The sequence below is a fragment of the Pagrus major genome, chromosome 13 (assembly GCF_040436345.1).
Source record: "Pagrus major chromosome 13, Pma_NU_1.0".
In the NCBI taxonomy this organism is placed as follows: Eukaryota; Metazoa; Chordata; class Actinopteri; order Spariformes; family Sparidae; genus Pagrus; species Pagrus major.
This window is the reverse complement of record NC_133227.1, coordinates 189,699-205,551: the sequence shown is the minus strand read 5'-3', so window position 1 is coordinate 205,551 and position 15,853 is coordinate 189,699. Positions and strand designations below refer to the sequence as shown.

The 15,853-nt window shown below is 40.1% G+C and overlaps 1 protein-coding gene and 1 non-coding gene across 2 annotated transcripts; one reads left to right on the top strand and one right to left on the bottom strand.

The window, feature by feature from the left end:
• Positions 1-5,078: 5,078 nt before the first annotated feature.
• Positions 5,079-8,234, top strand: vtnb (vitronectin b). The gene is made up of 8 exons (XM_073480111.1): positions 5,079-5,287; positions 5,860-5,976; positions 6,082-6,324; positions 6,562-6,701; positions 6,867-7,023; positions 7,169-7,327; positions 7,411-7,731; positions 7,862-8,234. The coding sequence occupies exons 1-8, from the start codon at positions 5,224-5,226 to the stop codon at positions 7,996-7,998; spliced, it is 1,338 nt and encodes a 445-aa protein (XP_073336212.1). The 5' UTR covers positions 5,079-5,223; the 3' UTR covers positions 7,999-8,234.
• Positions 8,235-9,826: 1,592 nt separating this feature from the next.
• Positions 9,827-9,900, bottom strand: trnat-agu (transfer RNA threonine (anticodon AGU)). Its single transcript has one exon. It is a non-coding gene; the product is annotated as a tRNA-Thr (tRNA).
• Between the last annotated feature and the right edge of the window lie 5,953 nt (positions 9,901-15,853).

Sequence of the window (15,853 nt, the reverse complement as noted above, 5' to 3'; positions counted from 1 at the left end):
TAAAGCATGGCATAGCTCAGTATAAAGTTAACTACCACTGATGATCATTGGAATAATACAACAGTTTTACAACATTTCAAAAAATAAAAAAAATAAAGGAAGGACCACCAAGCATAGATTCAGGACGATGCTGAATGTTCATTCTCCAAATCAAAGATTAGACTGAGCTGCACACTATTTTTAGTGCAGATTTTATAACAGACTGTGTTACAATGCACCATCTGTAATGAAAAGTTCAAAGGTTCGGTGATCATTGTGTTCGGAAAGCCGGCCCCCTATTTCTCAAAACAAGAGCTGCTGACGTGTTCGTTGACTGGATTAATATTTGACGTGAAAAGAGGCATGCCAGTAAAAAAAACAAAAAAAAAGTTTATATTTAAGTTGGTATATAACTCCTTATCAGACAAAAGTTGAGTCAATGAATAGGAGATACATATAAAATCTTTATTTTCCATTTAAGCTCACACAATCATTTGTTCCAGGTTGTAATAATTCATCACTGATTAGATCAGATTTTAGATTCAACTTTGCACTGAGGCGAGGAAATGCAGTTTAGCATATAATCAGAAATGAAAAGAACAGTAATGTCCATACGTATAGCGGAGTAAACAGCAAGGGGTGAATATGAGAGCTATAGATATTAGGAAGAGTATTAACAGTATGAACATTGTTTAAAAAGGCACTAAATTAAACTCAGAATTGAAATCAGGTAATAATACAAACTCAGAAATATGTATTTTTTACATAACTGAATAAACAAGCTGTTCTCGGAGGAAAATAAGGTCCCCAGCAAATATAAACAAAGAAAACAGTATGAAGTTGGGTTGTCAGTTTGTTTTTTTGAGTTAATTCACTCATGAAAACAAAGCAAGTTTGTTTATTAAGTTTGTTTAGACATACAAAATCAGCCACGGAAGGTCTTTCTCTTCTGATTAAAAAACTACATCGTGCTCCTTTAATGAATACTGTAAAATATAAACAGTATGAACATGTGCAGCGATGTGCAGGTATATGTTTAAAATATAGTTTAAAAATATGAAGTGATGTCAGAAGTAATTCTAGTCGTCAGAATTAACAGCTGGAGGATGATATGAATACCCAGACACATTAAGACGGCGGCACGCTCAACCTCCATTCAGTCGATTCAAAACGAGCTCCTTGGACTTGTTTTTTGTCGGTGAGCCACGCCGCCACGGGCTGGACCTCCTCCCTGTAGGCCGACTCATCATTGATAAGGCCAATCAGCGCTGTGTCATCCTCAGACTTGATAATGTTATGAGAACTATGTACAGGTATGCAGTTGCAGGTGAAGAGGGAAGAACACGAGAGGACTCAGCACACAGCCCTGTGGGACTCAGTGTTCAGGGTCAGGGCTGAGGAGGGTCTGTTGGTTAGAAAGTCCGATATCCAGTCACAGAGGAAGGGGTTGATGCACAGGTCACAGAGTGTGGTGATCTGTTCGAAGAGGATGATGATGTTTTTACGTAGGTGTTGTTGCTTATATTTTAACCACTCTGTTTTTAATCTGTCTCCTCTGAGTCCATTTACTTTAAGTGAAATACTAAATTGCCAGAGTTTCAGCTTCAGTGATGGGGCCAAAATTAACTTTTAAACTCAAAAACGAACAAATCATGATTCATCCTAACATGCAAAATAGCATGCATTTAAAATGTTGCACCATGTTCAAACTTGTTTTTACCATATTTAAAAACGATTTCAAATAAAACATGTTTTTCTCATTTTAAATCCAGAAAATTCAAAGTTAGCTAGCTAGCTAGCGTTAGTAGCATTAAGTATTGTAACAAACTGGCAACCTCTTGAGGGGGCAGATGATTCGAACAACAGCGGTGTTGTGACATGAATGCAATGGAAGGGGGAGATGAAATGCAACATTTAATGACTGAATCTTATCAATAACACCTTTAACTTTATTCTTGTTGATGCATCTCATCCTAGAGTCAAATCTTAATCATTATAAACTCTGGGAGGCTGTTTTCTGGATTTTTACAAACAATCTATACTACACCAGAAGAAAAAACAAGCAGGTCATTGCTGCTTTGCTGCTAAATCTCCAAATAAATAGATCTGAATAATAATAATCAGCCACGATTTTAAAACACTTATCAGACATTTCAACGTTTTTAAGTGTGCCTTTAAATGGTCTTGTGAAATTTTATGTCTTATTAATTGACAGCTATTAGAGATAAGGCAGCAACCCAAGTCAAATAATCCAAGCTGCACTGGGAACCAAAGTCCATCTGCCCTAATAATCAGTCAAGGTTACCATGAGGTTATCAGGTTTATGGCCAGCTTTCACTGCACTTCACAACAGAAAAATATATTATTAAACACCAACGACCTCCATTGTTTGGATTGATTTATCTGCTCTTGATGGGTACTGCAGGGTCAGACCGGCTACAGTTTGAGTTTAGAGGAAAGCATGAATACTGATCCTCTTTTACCAAGATAATTGTTTCAAACAAACAAGATTTTTTAATGTTTAACCAGGCGATGAGGAAGTAATAACATCACTTTAATCCCTCCACCGGCTCCAGTTGAAGTCCAGATTTCAGCCTCTGTGTCTCTCCATGCTGCTGAATCTGATCATAATTTCTGCCAGACAGTTTTTTGTTGGTCGTCTACAATCAAAAACCAGCTGCTCCACAGACTTTAAGAATTATCCTCCTTTTTTTCTTGTTGAACCTCTTTTTTAGTCTGCCACTTTAGTAATCAGGGCTAAATTTGGAGGAAGGTATTGTGTTTGCTTTCGGGTTGTTTTTTACACCACAGATCAATAGAGGAAAAAGACTGCCCTGGTTACACAATGTTTAAGCTCAGATACTCATTCCCTCACTCTCCCAGAAGTTACATAACGTATATACAGTATATATTACCTTTACAAGACGATATCACACTTTTGGAGTTTCTTGTCTGATTTGTAATTTAGCCTTTCTTCCATTTTCCTAATTATTCAGCTAAACAGACGACCAGTCCAGGAAATATTCTCATTACCTGACTTGTTTTTGTTTTAATATATAATAACCAAGAAGCTGATATCAGGTGTTAAATCTTCCCGATGACTGGGTGTATTTTGTGCCTTAAAGTGATCATGTTAGGATGATGTTTCTGGGACAGACAGGACAGAGATCAACAATCACAGTTTAATGATTATCACAGCTGAGTGTTGACAAATCAGGAGGGCAGACGCCCGGGGGTCAACAACTTCTGAAAAAACTATTGATCATCTGCACACAAAGCTGCACCCCAAAGTGGGGCACTCAGCACAAACTCGTCTGTGGTAAACAAGCAGTAAAGTGCGCAGCTTGCTTCTGAATTAAAGTTACATGTTTTTAGTTTGTTGTTTCGAGGTGAGATATTTTTCTGTGAGTCGGCATGAAGCCAGCGGTGGTTCTGCTGGGCCTCGTCCTCCTGCTGGACGCCACCGTTGCTGCAGAAGGTAAATCTTCCTGGAAGTAGATTTTTGGTGCATAAAATCTGATATTATTACATTACCATCATATTGTACCACTGCTGTAGCATCACAAAGAAGCACATACACACAAACAAAAACATCATTCTATATTTACAAGTAAGGCAAGTTCTTGAAGTTGCTGACCCTGGTTACTGAAGTGCTGTACTTAAGCACAATTTTGAAATGCTTGTCCGTGACTATTTCCAGTTATTTCACAGATAATATTTACTTTCAGATTAAAAGATAAGGGGAAAAAATAAGATAAACATGTAAAATACAACATATCATCAAGATTAAACCAGCAGTTCCCACGATGTTTGGCTCAGGATCCTTTTTAAAAAAGAAGTTTCTAGTTGCGCATCACATTTCAGATGTTAATGAGTTGTTATCAGTTCTACAGAACAGAGATTTCCTCTCTAAACTTCTCACATGGCTTCGTCAAAATAACCGATTGAGGCCCAAGGAGGTAAAATGATAAAATATTTTCCAAAACAAAGCAAAAAAGTCTGACAAATATAAACCGGTTTTTGATATAGAACATTTTTCTTCTTTTCACCATTAATCATCTCATGACCCCTCCAATTTATGGCCTCAGTAACCATCCCTCCTAAAGTAAAAGTTTAGTTGCACTGTGACCCTGTGTTGACATTACCTCTTCAATCTGCTGGTAGGCAGTTGTTTTCCTGAATGAGGTGCACCATCTGCTGGACAAAAGACGGTAGGGGAGGACAGGACATAATCTTTTTTGTTGTTTGCAGGGTCAGACCGGCTACAGTTTGAGTTTAGAGGAAAGCATGAATACTGATCCTCTTTTACCAAGATATTTGTTTCAAACAAACAAGATTTTTTATTGTTTAACCAGGCGATGAGGAAGTAATAACATCACTTTAATCCCTCCGCCGGCTCCAGTTGAAGTCCAGAGTTCAGCCTCTGTGTCTCTCCATGCTGCTGAATCTGATCATAATTTCTGACAGACAGTTTTTTGTTGGTCGTCTACAATCAAAAACCAGCTGCTCCACAGACTTTAAGAATTATCCTCCTTTTTTTCTTGCTGAACCTCTTTTTTAGTCTGCCACTTTAGTAATCAGGGCTAAATTTGGAGGAAGGTATTGTGTTTGCTTTCGGGTTGTTTTTTTTTACACCACAGATCAATAGAGGAAAAAGACTGCCCTGGTTACACAATGTTTAAGCTCAGATACTCATTCCCTCACTCTCCCAGAAGTTACATAAAGTATATACAGTATATATTGACTTTACAAGACGATGTCACACTTTTGGAGTTTCTTGTCTGATTTGTAATTTAGCCTTTCTTCCATTTTCCTAATTATTCAGCTAAACCGACGACCAGTGCAGGAAATATTCTCATTACCTGACATGTTTTTGTTTTAATATATAATAACCAAGAAGCTGATATCACGTGTTAAATCTTCCCGATGACTGGGTGTATTTTGTGCCTTAAAGTGATCATGTTAGGATGATGTTTCTGGGACAGACAGGACAGAGATCAACAATCACAGTTTAATGATTATCACAGCTGAGTGTTGACAAATCAGGAGGGCAGACGCCCGGGGGTCAACAGCTTCTGAAAAAATCTATTGATCATCTGCACACAAAGCTGCACCCCAAAGTGGGGCACTCAGCACAAACTCGTCTGTGGTAAACAGGCAGTAAAGTGCGCAGCTTGCTTCTGAATTAAAGTTACATGTTTTTAGTTTGTTGTTTCAAAGTGGGATACGTTTCCGTGAGTCAGCATGAAGCCAGCGGTGGTTCTGCTGGGCCTCGTCCTCCTGCTGGATGCCACCTTTGCTGCAGAAGGTAAATCTTCCTAGAATTAGATTTTTGGCATATAAAATCTGATATTATTACATTAACATCATATTGTACTTTTACGTATTGTAAAATCCGTTATCTTTAACATAATTAATGAAGTATTTTCCCATGCATTTACAAGACAGTGTGTCTGAAAATAAAAATAAAGAGTGTGACAATGTATTTTGTAATTATTCTTGATGAAAAATGGCAGCTTTTTAGTATCTGATCAAATTGTTTTTGATTCACTGTACTATATTTATATTCTTGAAAATACCTTAACCAGCCACAACAGTAAAATACTGCTTACAGTATGCATTAATGACTCAGCGTCAGGAACTATCTAGTCGTGTTATCTATAAATATATATCAGCCAAAGGAGCTCTTTTCTGTTGCAGTAATGCTTTTACTTTTGATTCTTCAAGTACAGTTAGCTGATAATGCTTCTGTACTTTTACTTTAGTAGGTATTTGAGCATCTTATATTTCTACCAATGTACTTTTACATGAGTAACATCTGAATCTGTAAAGCCTGACCAAACCATTTCACACTGAAACAAACAAACTGCATTTCCACAGAGACCTGCGTCGGTCGCTGTGGCTCCTTCGACCCGCAGAGGAAATGCCAGTGTGACTCCATGTGTCTGTACTATGGAAGCTGCTGCGGGGACTTTGACACCATATGCCCTAAAAAGAGTCAGTACAGTCACAGAATATTATCATTTCCCTGAATAAACTATTTGTATTTTAATGAAGAAAGTTCTTGTTGGTTCTTCAAGTGACAAAACTCTCTTCCCTCAGTTTCCCGTGGCGACACTTTTGAGGAGACGGATGAAGTAACCGAGGCAATGACGACTCCTAGCATGACTGCTGTAACTATTCAACCAACTCTCAACACAGTTGCAGTAACCAGCCCTGCCTCTCCTCCACCCCCCACCACAGCAGGGCCCACATCAGCCGTGGACCCTGACGCAGCGCCCTGCAGTGGTCAAGCTTTTGATGCTTTTCTGCAGCTGAAGAACGGGTCCATCTATGCGTTCAGAGGTACATTTCTGTCCTGATGTGTATAAACAGTCTTTTGTTGTGGTGAACAATAACCCTAATCCTTTTAAGATGATCATCATGGGTCTGAGTTTATCCACCAGCGAAGACCAAGTTGAAATAAAGTTGGAAAATTGTCATAGCTCACCCACTTTATCCTTCCTGCACTTTTCAGTTTTGATGCTTTATGGACTATCCTGCTTAAATAAACTGAAAGGAGTCTCGTGCTTTTCCTCCGAGGTGAATATTTCTTTGAGTTGGATGACAAGTCCATACTTCCTGGTTACCCCAAACTCATCCAGGATGTGTGGGGAATCCCCGGGCCCATCGACGCTGCATTCACACGCATCAACTGCCAGGGAAAATCCTACATCTTTAAGGTAGAAGCTTCTGTCTCGCTTGAATACATGCAGACCTGAATGACATTTATTTTAAATGCATTATTTTCCCTTTTAAGAACTTGGTCTACAGACACATGAAGGGTCAGTATTTATAACCGAAATGCAGCTCTCACGGCTTTGGCCTCTGTATTTCCTCTGCCTCAGGGGAACAAGTACTGGAGGTTTGACGGTGACGTCTTGGATGAGGACTACCCACGGGACATTTCAGTCGGCTTTGATGATATACCAGATGACATTGATGCCGCCTTTGCCATACCAGCACCAAGTCACCGTGGCAAAGAGAAAGCCTACTTTTTCAAAGGTATTTTTCAAAGGATGTATGATATTTTTCAGTATTTAAAGGGCCAGTGCGTAGTATTAGCAGAAATTGAATAAAATATTCATAATTGTGTTTTTTCATTAGTGTATAAGCATCTTGTGTTTTCATGTCCTTTCCTTTTCTTCAGGTGACAAGTATCACCCGTATGAGTTCAAGCAGCAGCCCTCCCATGAGGAGTGTGTCGACATGAGCAGGTCATCCCCGTCTGTGCTGTTCACACGCTACACAGACCTCTACTGCGATCAGACATGGGAGGACCTCTTCACAGAGCTCTTTGGAAGCTCCTGTAAGGCTCACCTGTGTTTGTGTGTTCTCTGGTGTATTTACCTGTGTCTCTAATCAGCTCTAGTTTTGTTGTTCCTTGTTCAGTTGGCAGCGACCGCACAGGCCCACGTTACACCAGCAGGGACTGGCAGGGCATCAGGCCCCCTGTAGATGCTGCCATGGTGGGACGAGTCTACCTCAGTCCCAAACCCACATCTCCTCCGCCAGCGAGGAGACGGAGCAGTCGGAGGAGGAGGCCCAAGAAGAAGCGAGGAAGGCAGAGTCGCCATGTGTTGTTTGATGATCTGTGGGGTTATGATGACTGGTTTGACTTCAGCGACTACAGCGACATCATCGATGAGGGCACCACACAGACAAAGGAGTACAAAAGCACCCCTGTTCAAAATGTGTATTTTTTCAAGAGAGGTGAGAATACATGGAGTCATTTCTGTCTCTAAGTCGTGCTGAAAACTGAGGCAACAAGAATGAAACAGATTATTTTTTATCTCATCCCTTTAACACACTTTTGTTTGTTTTTGTCTTTTCATGACGGCAGATAAATACTACAGAGTGGATCTGAAGAAAAAACGTGTGGACTCCGCCATCCCTCCTTACCCACGATCCATCGCAAAATACTGGCTGGGCTGTAAGCTCGAAGGCACACCTTACGCATCAAGGCAAGAGAAGAGATAGGCCGGCTGAGTGAGTGTAGTTTGGAGGAAATAGGAGAGCTCCAACCTGTGTTTTAAACGCATCTCGTTGTGATCATTCTCAAAGTAACTACAATATGAAATTATAATAGCTTCTGTTATTTTTGTTGTTACAGATTTCTTTTTCATGATAGACACCACAATGTCCCCTCTTCATGTGTATGTATATGTAGGCTGATAGGCTGAAATTCTGCATGATTTAATAAACTTGAGATTTCATTTTTGTGAGTGGCTCAATATTATTATTGTCCAAATGGTATAGGCAACACACACCTAATGCACTGCTAGGTATCACAACTGTTCAGACCTGGTATTAACATGCGTATGAATGCCAATGTTAGCAGCAGATGTTTGTCAACACACTGTCTGTTTCAAATGATCCAACCATTGAACTAGTCACCGCAACATCACCAGACTCCCTTAACAAATCAGGTAATTTTCAGGGTTGTTAAGTGAGGAGAAACTTAAAGAAAATTTCTGGAAACACATATGGCAAATTTAAAATCATTGATGCCTTCTTTCAAATACGGCAATAAATTCAATACTTTAAGTTTTTTCTATTCTTGTAAAAGGTGTCACTTTGTCAGTCTGTCTGCTTCTGAACATTTAGCACCTGTTTGAACACAGTTTCAACTGATTTCACCATTTACACGCACTTTATGAGAGAAGACAGCATGTTATTGATGGTAAAGATGTCACATTTAACAAACACTAACGAATATAGGCTACTGTTTTGTCAACCGTCAAGAAAGTCCCCAGACTCCCTTTAAAAATTGCTTAATTTTGTGGATTGCTGTGTTGGGAGAAACTTTTTAAAATTTGTGAAATGCTGTCTATGACAAAATGTTAATCATTTGGGCTTTCTTGTAAATTTGTAAAGTCGTGAGGCACTTTTTTTCTTGGTGTAAAGATCATTGTGTCTGTTTTTCCCAATGATGTATGCGTTTATCTGCATATAGAGCGAGGAAGTGAGATCAGATCACAAGTGTACACTCAGATGCATGTTAATGTCAGGTGTGAACTGACGGACTTAAAACTGTCCACTTATAATTGGATCACTACTGGCTGATGGTAATACCAGGTCTGAACAGGGCCTATATGCGTAACCTTATCACTGACCCTAAACCACACTCTGACCATAAAAGTCCTATTTATAAGAAAAATCTTTTTGGGATTGTAGGACGGGGCGGCTGCTGTTGTGAGTGAGACTTAAAAATCAATTCTTCTTACAAATAGGTCCTTTAACCCAAAAGTCAAGTCCCTCAAATCTCATATTGAAGGTCTAAAGCTCAAATTTACACAAATGGTCAGAGAGGTACATGATGGTGGTTATTCTCTGACGCACATAAATGCACACACTGGCCTCTGCTGGTATAAATATCCACCTGCATCCCTCCTACAGTAAAAGTTTAGTTGCACTGTGACCCTGTGCTGACATTACCTCTTCAATCTGCTCGGTAGACAGTTGTTTTCCTGAATGAGGTGCACCATCTGCTGGACAAAAGACGGTAGGGGAGGACAAGACACAATCGTTTTTGTTTTTTGTTTTTTTCCAGTGGACCTAATAGAAATGCCATCCTCCAAGCCGACATGACAGTGACGAGTTGTAACACACCTGACTTCTGATTGGCTGAGCGACGTTCTTTTGCAATCCCGTACAATTCGCTTCCGGTTTCCGGTGTCGAATATTCTTTTATGTTTCCGCAGAGTTAGGCTTAGTAACGTATACAAATGTAGTTATCAGCCTCTCAAACGGTTTCATGTCCTCTGGTAGCCATCACACACACACACACGTCATTGTAAGAGCTAAAAGGCACCGCTGGGATTCGAACCCAGGATCTCCTGTTTACTAGACAGGCGCTTTAACCAACTAAGCCACGGCGCCACGTGACGACAGAAGCGGAAGTAGGCTTTATGAATGAAAACCACGGCGGCAGAAGGGTTTAAATTAATAATTTTTATTTGTAACCTTCATGTAATATAATACTTTACAATATGTGGATTAACATATCTAAATGCTTCAATACCTTTCGTCCACATGAGAAGGTCCTTTCTGCGAGGCAGTCTCGTCATAAATACTCTATTAAAGCTAAGCCTATTTACAATGTGTAACTTTACATTAAATAACTATCTATCTAGGATCAGTCAGCCTAATAGATAATCAATCATTGCAGCAGAAATGTCCAAATCCGACACACTGAAGTCGCCCAGGTCCTGAAAGCACAGGTCGGACAGGTCCTCCTCAGAGCTGGAGAAGTGCTGCTGGTCCAGCCGAGTCTGGAAGCCCTCCCTGGGTCCAGGATGTACGACTGCACCGCAGCGGCTGCCCTCAGGCTCGGACCCTTGTGCTCCTGCAAGGAAGGCCTCGAAGTCCTCTGTTAAATCCCATTCACCGAGCCCGCTGTGTGGAAACACATCGTGGCAGTAGTGAGTAAAGTCTGGGGTTTGGTAGAATTGGGTTTGAGGAGCTCCTGGGAGACCATGCGGGGAGCAGGATGGAGCTTGGTCGGCTGCGACAGGGGATGTAGGGGCGGGCAGGGACATGGCGGAGAGCCTTGTGGACTCGGGTAAACTTGGAGCAGGGTAGCCTGGTGGGGACGACGGGCTAGGGGTGGGAGGGAAAGACGGAGCCAAGTAGGGGAAAGGCGGACTGGGAGTTGGAGTGAAGGTGAAGTGCGGATGGAGGTGGTCTGTGGATGGTTTGTGGACCTCTCTGGATGGTTTCTTGCTCTTGAAATAGCGTGCGCGTCGATTTTGGAACCAGACCTGTTGAAAAGAATGAATAGTGGTCAGTTTTCATGAAACGCGTAAAATAAAAATACGCATCACTATCAAAAATTACGCATGGGGAGTGTGTGAAGCACACGTTATACCTGAACTGTAGACTCCGGTAGCCCAGTTATATCTGCCAGGGACTCCTTCATTTTAATGTCCGGGTACTGAGTGGCCGAGAAGGCCCTCTCCAGCTCGCTCAGCTGCGCCTTGCTGAAAGTCGTGCGCTTCCTGCGACGCTGGGTGTCCAAGCGCGTCCTGTGGGGAGCATCATGGTGCACTACAAGGAAAAAACAAATAGTGACGATTATTAATGAGCTTTCCTGACCTCTAAATTAAAATCAAACACATTTAAGTACAGATATATAGATACTGATATTTATTAATTGTCAAAATCGTAATAAAATGTGAAGTAAAGGTACTGAGTCACTCACCTCTGCTGGAGTCCCGTGCGTAATCGTCCTTGTCGTTCATATCCAGACATGCAGCGGGCCAGTAGTGCCCCGAGTAAAACGTGTTCATCTCAGAAACACTTCCTCCAGTAAAATCCAATCCAAATGCCATTTTCCTATATCGAGCAAAAGACAGTGTATGTTTCCCCGAGTGTCTCCTCGTTACTTGTGAACACTCAGGATACCTGAGGATTTTATACTCTGCTTGACAGGCACAAAACGACTCCCCTCGCACCCCACCCTCCTTCGCCCATCTCAGTGGATATTGTCGAGCCTTACAAACGCGTGCCTTTGATGTGCTGCACACCTATTAATGGCTGCCCGGCTAATAGCTGTCTGTTTGATCCCCGATGACCCATTAATGTGCCCGTTTAGGCTAGACGGAGCTTGTCCTGTCCTGAAGAAGTGTCAGGTCTCACAACACTGAGATCTTTCTGGTAAATCTCTGCATCTAAAATGATTTGTGTGCACTCACAAAAGTTTATTTTGAGGGCAAAATGAAAACATATGCCTATATTTCCACTTTATAAGTCAATATGTAGGCCTTTACGCACAAGGTTTTGATGAAATATGTTTGATTTCTGCCTTCTAAAGTCTTTTTATTTCATTCAAAGTGATCTCCAGAGTACACTGTGGCAATATATTACACAAGGATGACATCAAGCATGCAGGTAAAGCTACAATCACACTTTTCTGACACTTCAGTCTGTGGCACATCCTCTCCTCCACAGCTCGCTGCCTCCTGGTGCGCACCAGAAAAAAAACAGTGTGTGTGTGGACAGTGGAAGTGTATTGAAGCTGCCGGAGTGTGAGGCTTCAGCCAGCTATAATGTGTCGAGGTGACAAATCGGGCTACTTGTTCTCCTTCCTGGTCGGTTGCGTTTCCACCGATCGAGACATCAAAACACCGGATAACGCACAGTCCAATGCACAGACAGTTCCCAGGCTAGTGCCAGACTCACAGGGTCTGGGGCCATTAGAAACTAGATTTGAATTTCCAAAAAATAAGAAGAGCTAAGACAGGTATCCCGATGGTCACATGAAGAGCACGTGATGTAAGTAGTGATTTTACAGCCCAGGAGCTCCCTGAGGATGACGCATTAACCTTGATGATTGGCTCAAATTAGCGGGGAAGTATTCCACATTGACTCCTACTTTCATGAACAATGAATTAAGATCATAGCTCAAACTGCTGCTGCTCACATGACGGACATTAAGACAATATATTGATACCAAAAATGGATGGGCTGTCGAAACCGGGTCACATGCTACCCAGCACGGCCGGAGCTACCATTGAGGACACTGAGGTCATGTACTCGGTATTTTTTCTGGGTCTTTGATATCTGAATATATTTGGTAACACTTTATAATGTCTAGTATATCATTAAGATGAACAATTGTATATGATAAAAAGGCAAATGTATAGTTAATTAGACTTTAGTTAATAGTTATTTCAATGTTAACTAGCAATGAAATGCTTTATGAGCTTTTTATTAGCAATTCTTTATTGGAAAGTTGCAATTAATGTTCATAACTCTTTGTAAACGGTTAATAAATACTGTGTGGTTCATTTATAAACATTATTTGGATGCAACTGATGTTTTGAACCTTTACAATTGTTTAATAAATGTTTTATGAGCCATTTTAGTGTTTTTTTTAACAGTGAAATTACATTAACCATTTATTAATGATGGTTATTATAAAGTGTTACCCATGTTAATAGGTTGTTTTTAGCACAGAAATAATTTAATACATTTAAGTCAAAATTGGCCATATTTGTTACTTATCTCCATCTTTTCCGTGTGCTAGCACTGATATTATTTCCTAAGCGATTATTGGAATTATTATCAAAATGCAGAATAATATATAGATTTATACTATAGTCTTCAAAATGTTTGGATGGATGGGTGGGGGGCATGACCTCAGTGTTTCTAAAATATTGGCTTTGGCCCTGGAGCCCAGAGACCTCTGTGAGCCCTGACACTGAACAGAAACATGGAGGTCATAAAGCAGACTCAAATCTGAGTGAGAAAATCACCTCGTGTAACTTTTGATATTTTTAAAACTTATATGTATTATTTGTGATATTGTCTATATCATGGTAGAAAGTAAGTACGTAGATTTATTTACTGAAGTACAACTTTGAGGTGTATTCACTTGAATATTTCCATTTCATGACATTTTGTACTTGTACCTGACTACATTTCAGAGAAATATTTACTACATTTATTGAACAGCTAAACAGAAGTTATATCATAATACTTTTATATTTGTGCTTATTGCCTTACATATTAAATGTAAATATACTGTATTTCTACAGTGGGGGTATTAGTGCTATTAGTACTTGTACTTCAGTAAAGTATCTGAATACTTCCTCCATCACTGACTGTATGTATAAAGTCAGTCCTCTTATATTTGTTGCTATGGAGGCAAAAGGAGCGCGAGATCAAAAGAAGCCACTAGGTGGCAGCATTAGACAGCATCCATCCATCTATCTATCTATCTATCTATCTATCTATCTATCTATCTATCTATCTATCTATCTATCTATCTATCTATCTGTCTGTCTGTCTATCTATCTGTCTATCTGTCTATCTTAATTTCACTCCAACAATACATGCTGCATCAGAGCCAAAACAGTACATTCTCATTTAATTTATTTTACTGAAAAATAACCCGCTCATTTCAGTAATGAGAAAAATGATATCTTGACCTTAACCTGCACTTTTAATGTTTCAGTACATTTATTACAAGACTTTTACTCAAGTAATATTCGTATGGATGACTTTCACTTTCACCGAAGTAATATTTTAACAAAATATTGCTTTCTTACATTCACTACACAAAGACTTTGGGGTGTTTTTTGCATCCCACTTTTTTTCAGTGGATGAATAGTCATCTAATGAATATAAACAAACAAATATATATACTGCAGCTACAAAAAAAGTAACCTGAACCTGAAACATTTCATGTTTAGAACATGTATTGTGTTTGAATGCTGATGGACTGTCCAGTATTATAAGAATATAGCTATACAGCCACACTACGGTACAGCTGACTACACAGATGGGTGACAAATTAAAGGAAAAACCCTTTTCTATCGTAGGAAAGCCATCCATCCCTCCAGTAAAGCACAAAGACATGGAGAATCTATGAGAAAGAGCACTAAAACTGTTTTAGAGGCTCGTGTTGGTCCACTACTTTATGAGACTTTTGTTGCTTTGTCCTATAGTTTGTCACTCATATATTTGTGTGTGAGAGAAGAATAATAATGGTGACTCTGACGCTGAGTTAACACACACATCTTTGCCAAATTTGACCCAACATTTTGTTTTTTGAAAGACATTTTCAGTTTAAATGAGATTTGCACTTTTTATACCTAAATGTCAGATGTCACATCCCATAATGACCTTTTTTAGACCGTTTTCCTTTTCTTCTCACACATTCCTTGTTCATCTCATTCTGACCTCTCCACACAAAAACTCACAATACACAAACTGTCCTTCTCTCCGCGTCTGAATGCTTCAGTTTATACCTCACAAACTCAGGTGTGCACACAGAGAAACGCTGCACTTCTGTGTCCACACTCCTCTCTAAGAAATCAGGATCGACACTCAGGTGTGAATGACGCTGTGCCCTCCTCTCCCTCACCTACATCCTCGCTCCTTCCCTTCACAATACACAAACACCATTCCTCAGCCCGCTGTTTGATGTGGAAACTCCATCCACATTTCCTGTCAACCTGAGAGATTTTTGGGCCTAATCCATGAGCTGCATGGCTGAGATGGGTGGGGGGGTTACTCCTCCTCGCCCGTGTCCCGCGCTGTAAAAGCCTTTCTGGATCTGAGAAATAGAAGCTGAGTGTGATTCCAGCTTGGCTGTGGATAAAAGACTGTCAGACTCTGTAGAGGAAGAAGGGGAAGCAGGAGACATGATTTAGTGCAGCTATAGTTACAAAATAAACACATATTACGGCTCAGAAGGAATGTTGAGGACAAGAAACTGAAATATTCTAGTTTACAGCGCTGCGATCTAATAGGTCGGTGTGACTTGAGCTTGAATTTGGATGGAAGTGCAGAAAGCAGAAGTGCAGAGCAAAGAGTCGTTGAAGAGGATTGTGGTTTTAGGTTGAGTCATTTGTTGGTCAATCAAATGAATTCATTACTCAAAATGTCAGGCCACAAAACAAACTGGCATCTGTTTGTGTTCTGTGTTTATATTTTCCCGTTGAGCTTGTTTAATAATTTGTTTAATAATCATCTATGGACACATGCTTCAAACAATCATAGGCTATGGCACTGGTCGACCCAACGTACTCATCCCGTATGGAGACAAACAAACTGCATCTTGACTCTGGTTTTATTTTGGATATTAGCATTGCTTCTAATGGTCTTGGATGAATGACTCCTGAAATAGATTATTCTTTCAATTCCAGGATTTCCAGGAAAATCAGACTGGATCATTATGTCAGAGAGTTTCACATGGTGCTGAGATTTAAAGCTCAAGTGTGACTGCTGGCATCTGATAAAAGAGGGATATATCCACAGAACTGAATAAATACTGTATATTATATAATTATTGATCACTATAGGCCCTATTATCATATACTACTAC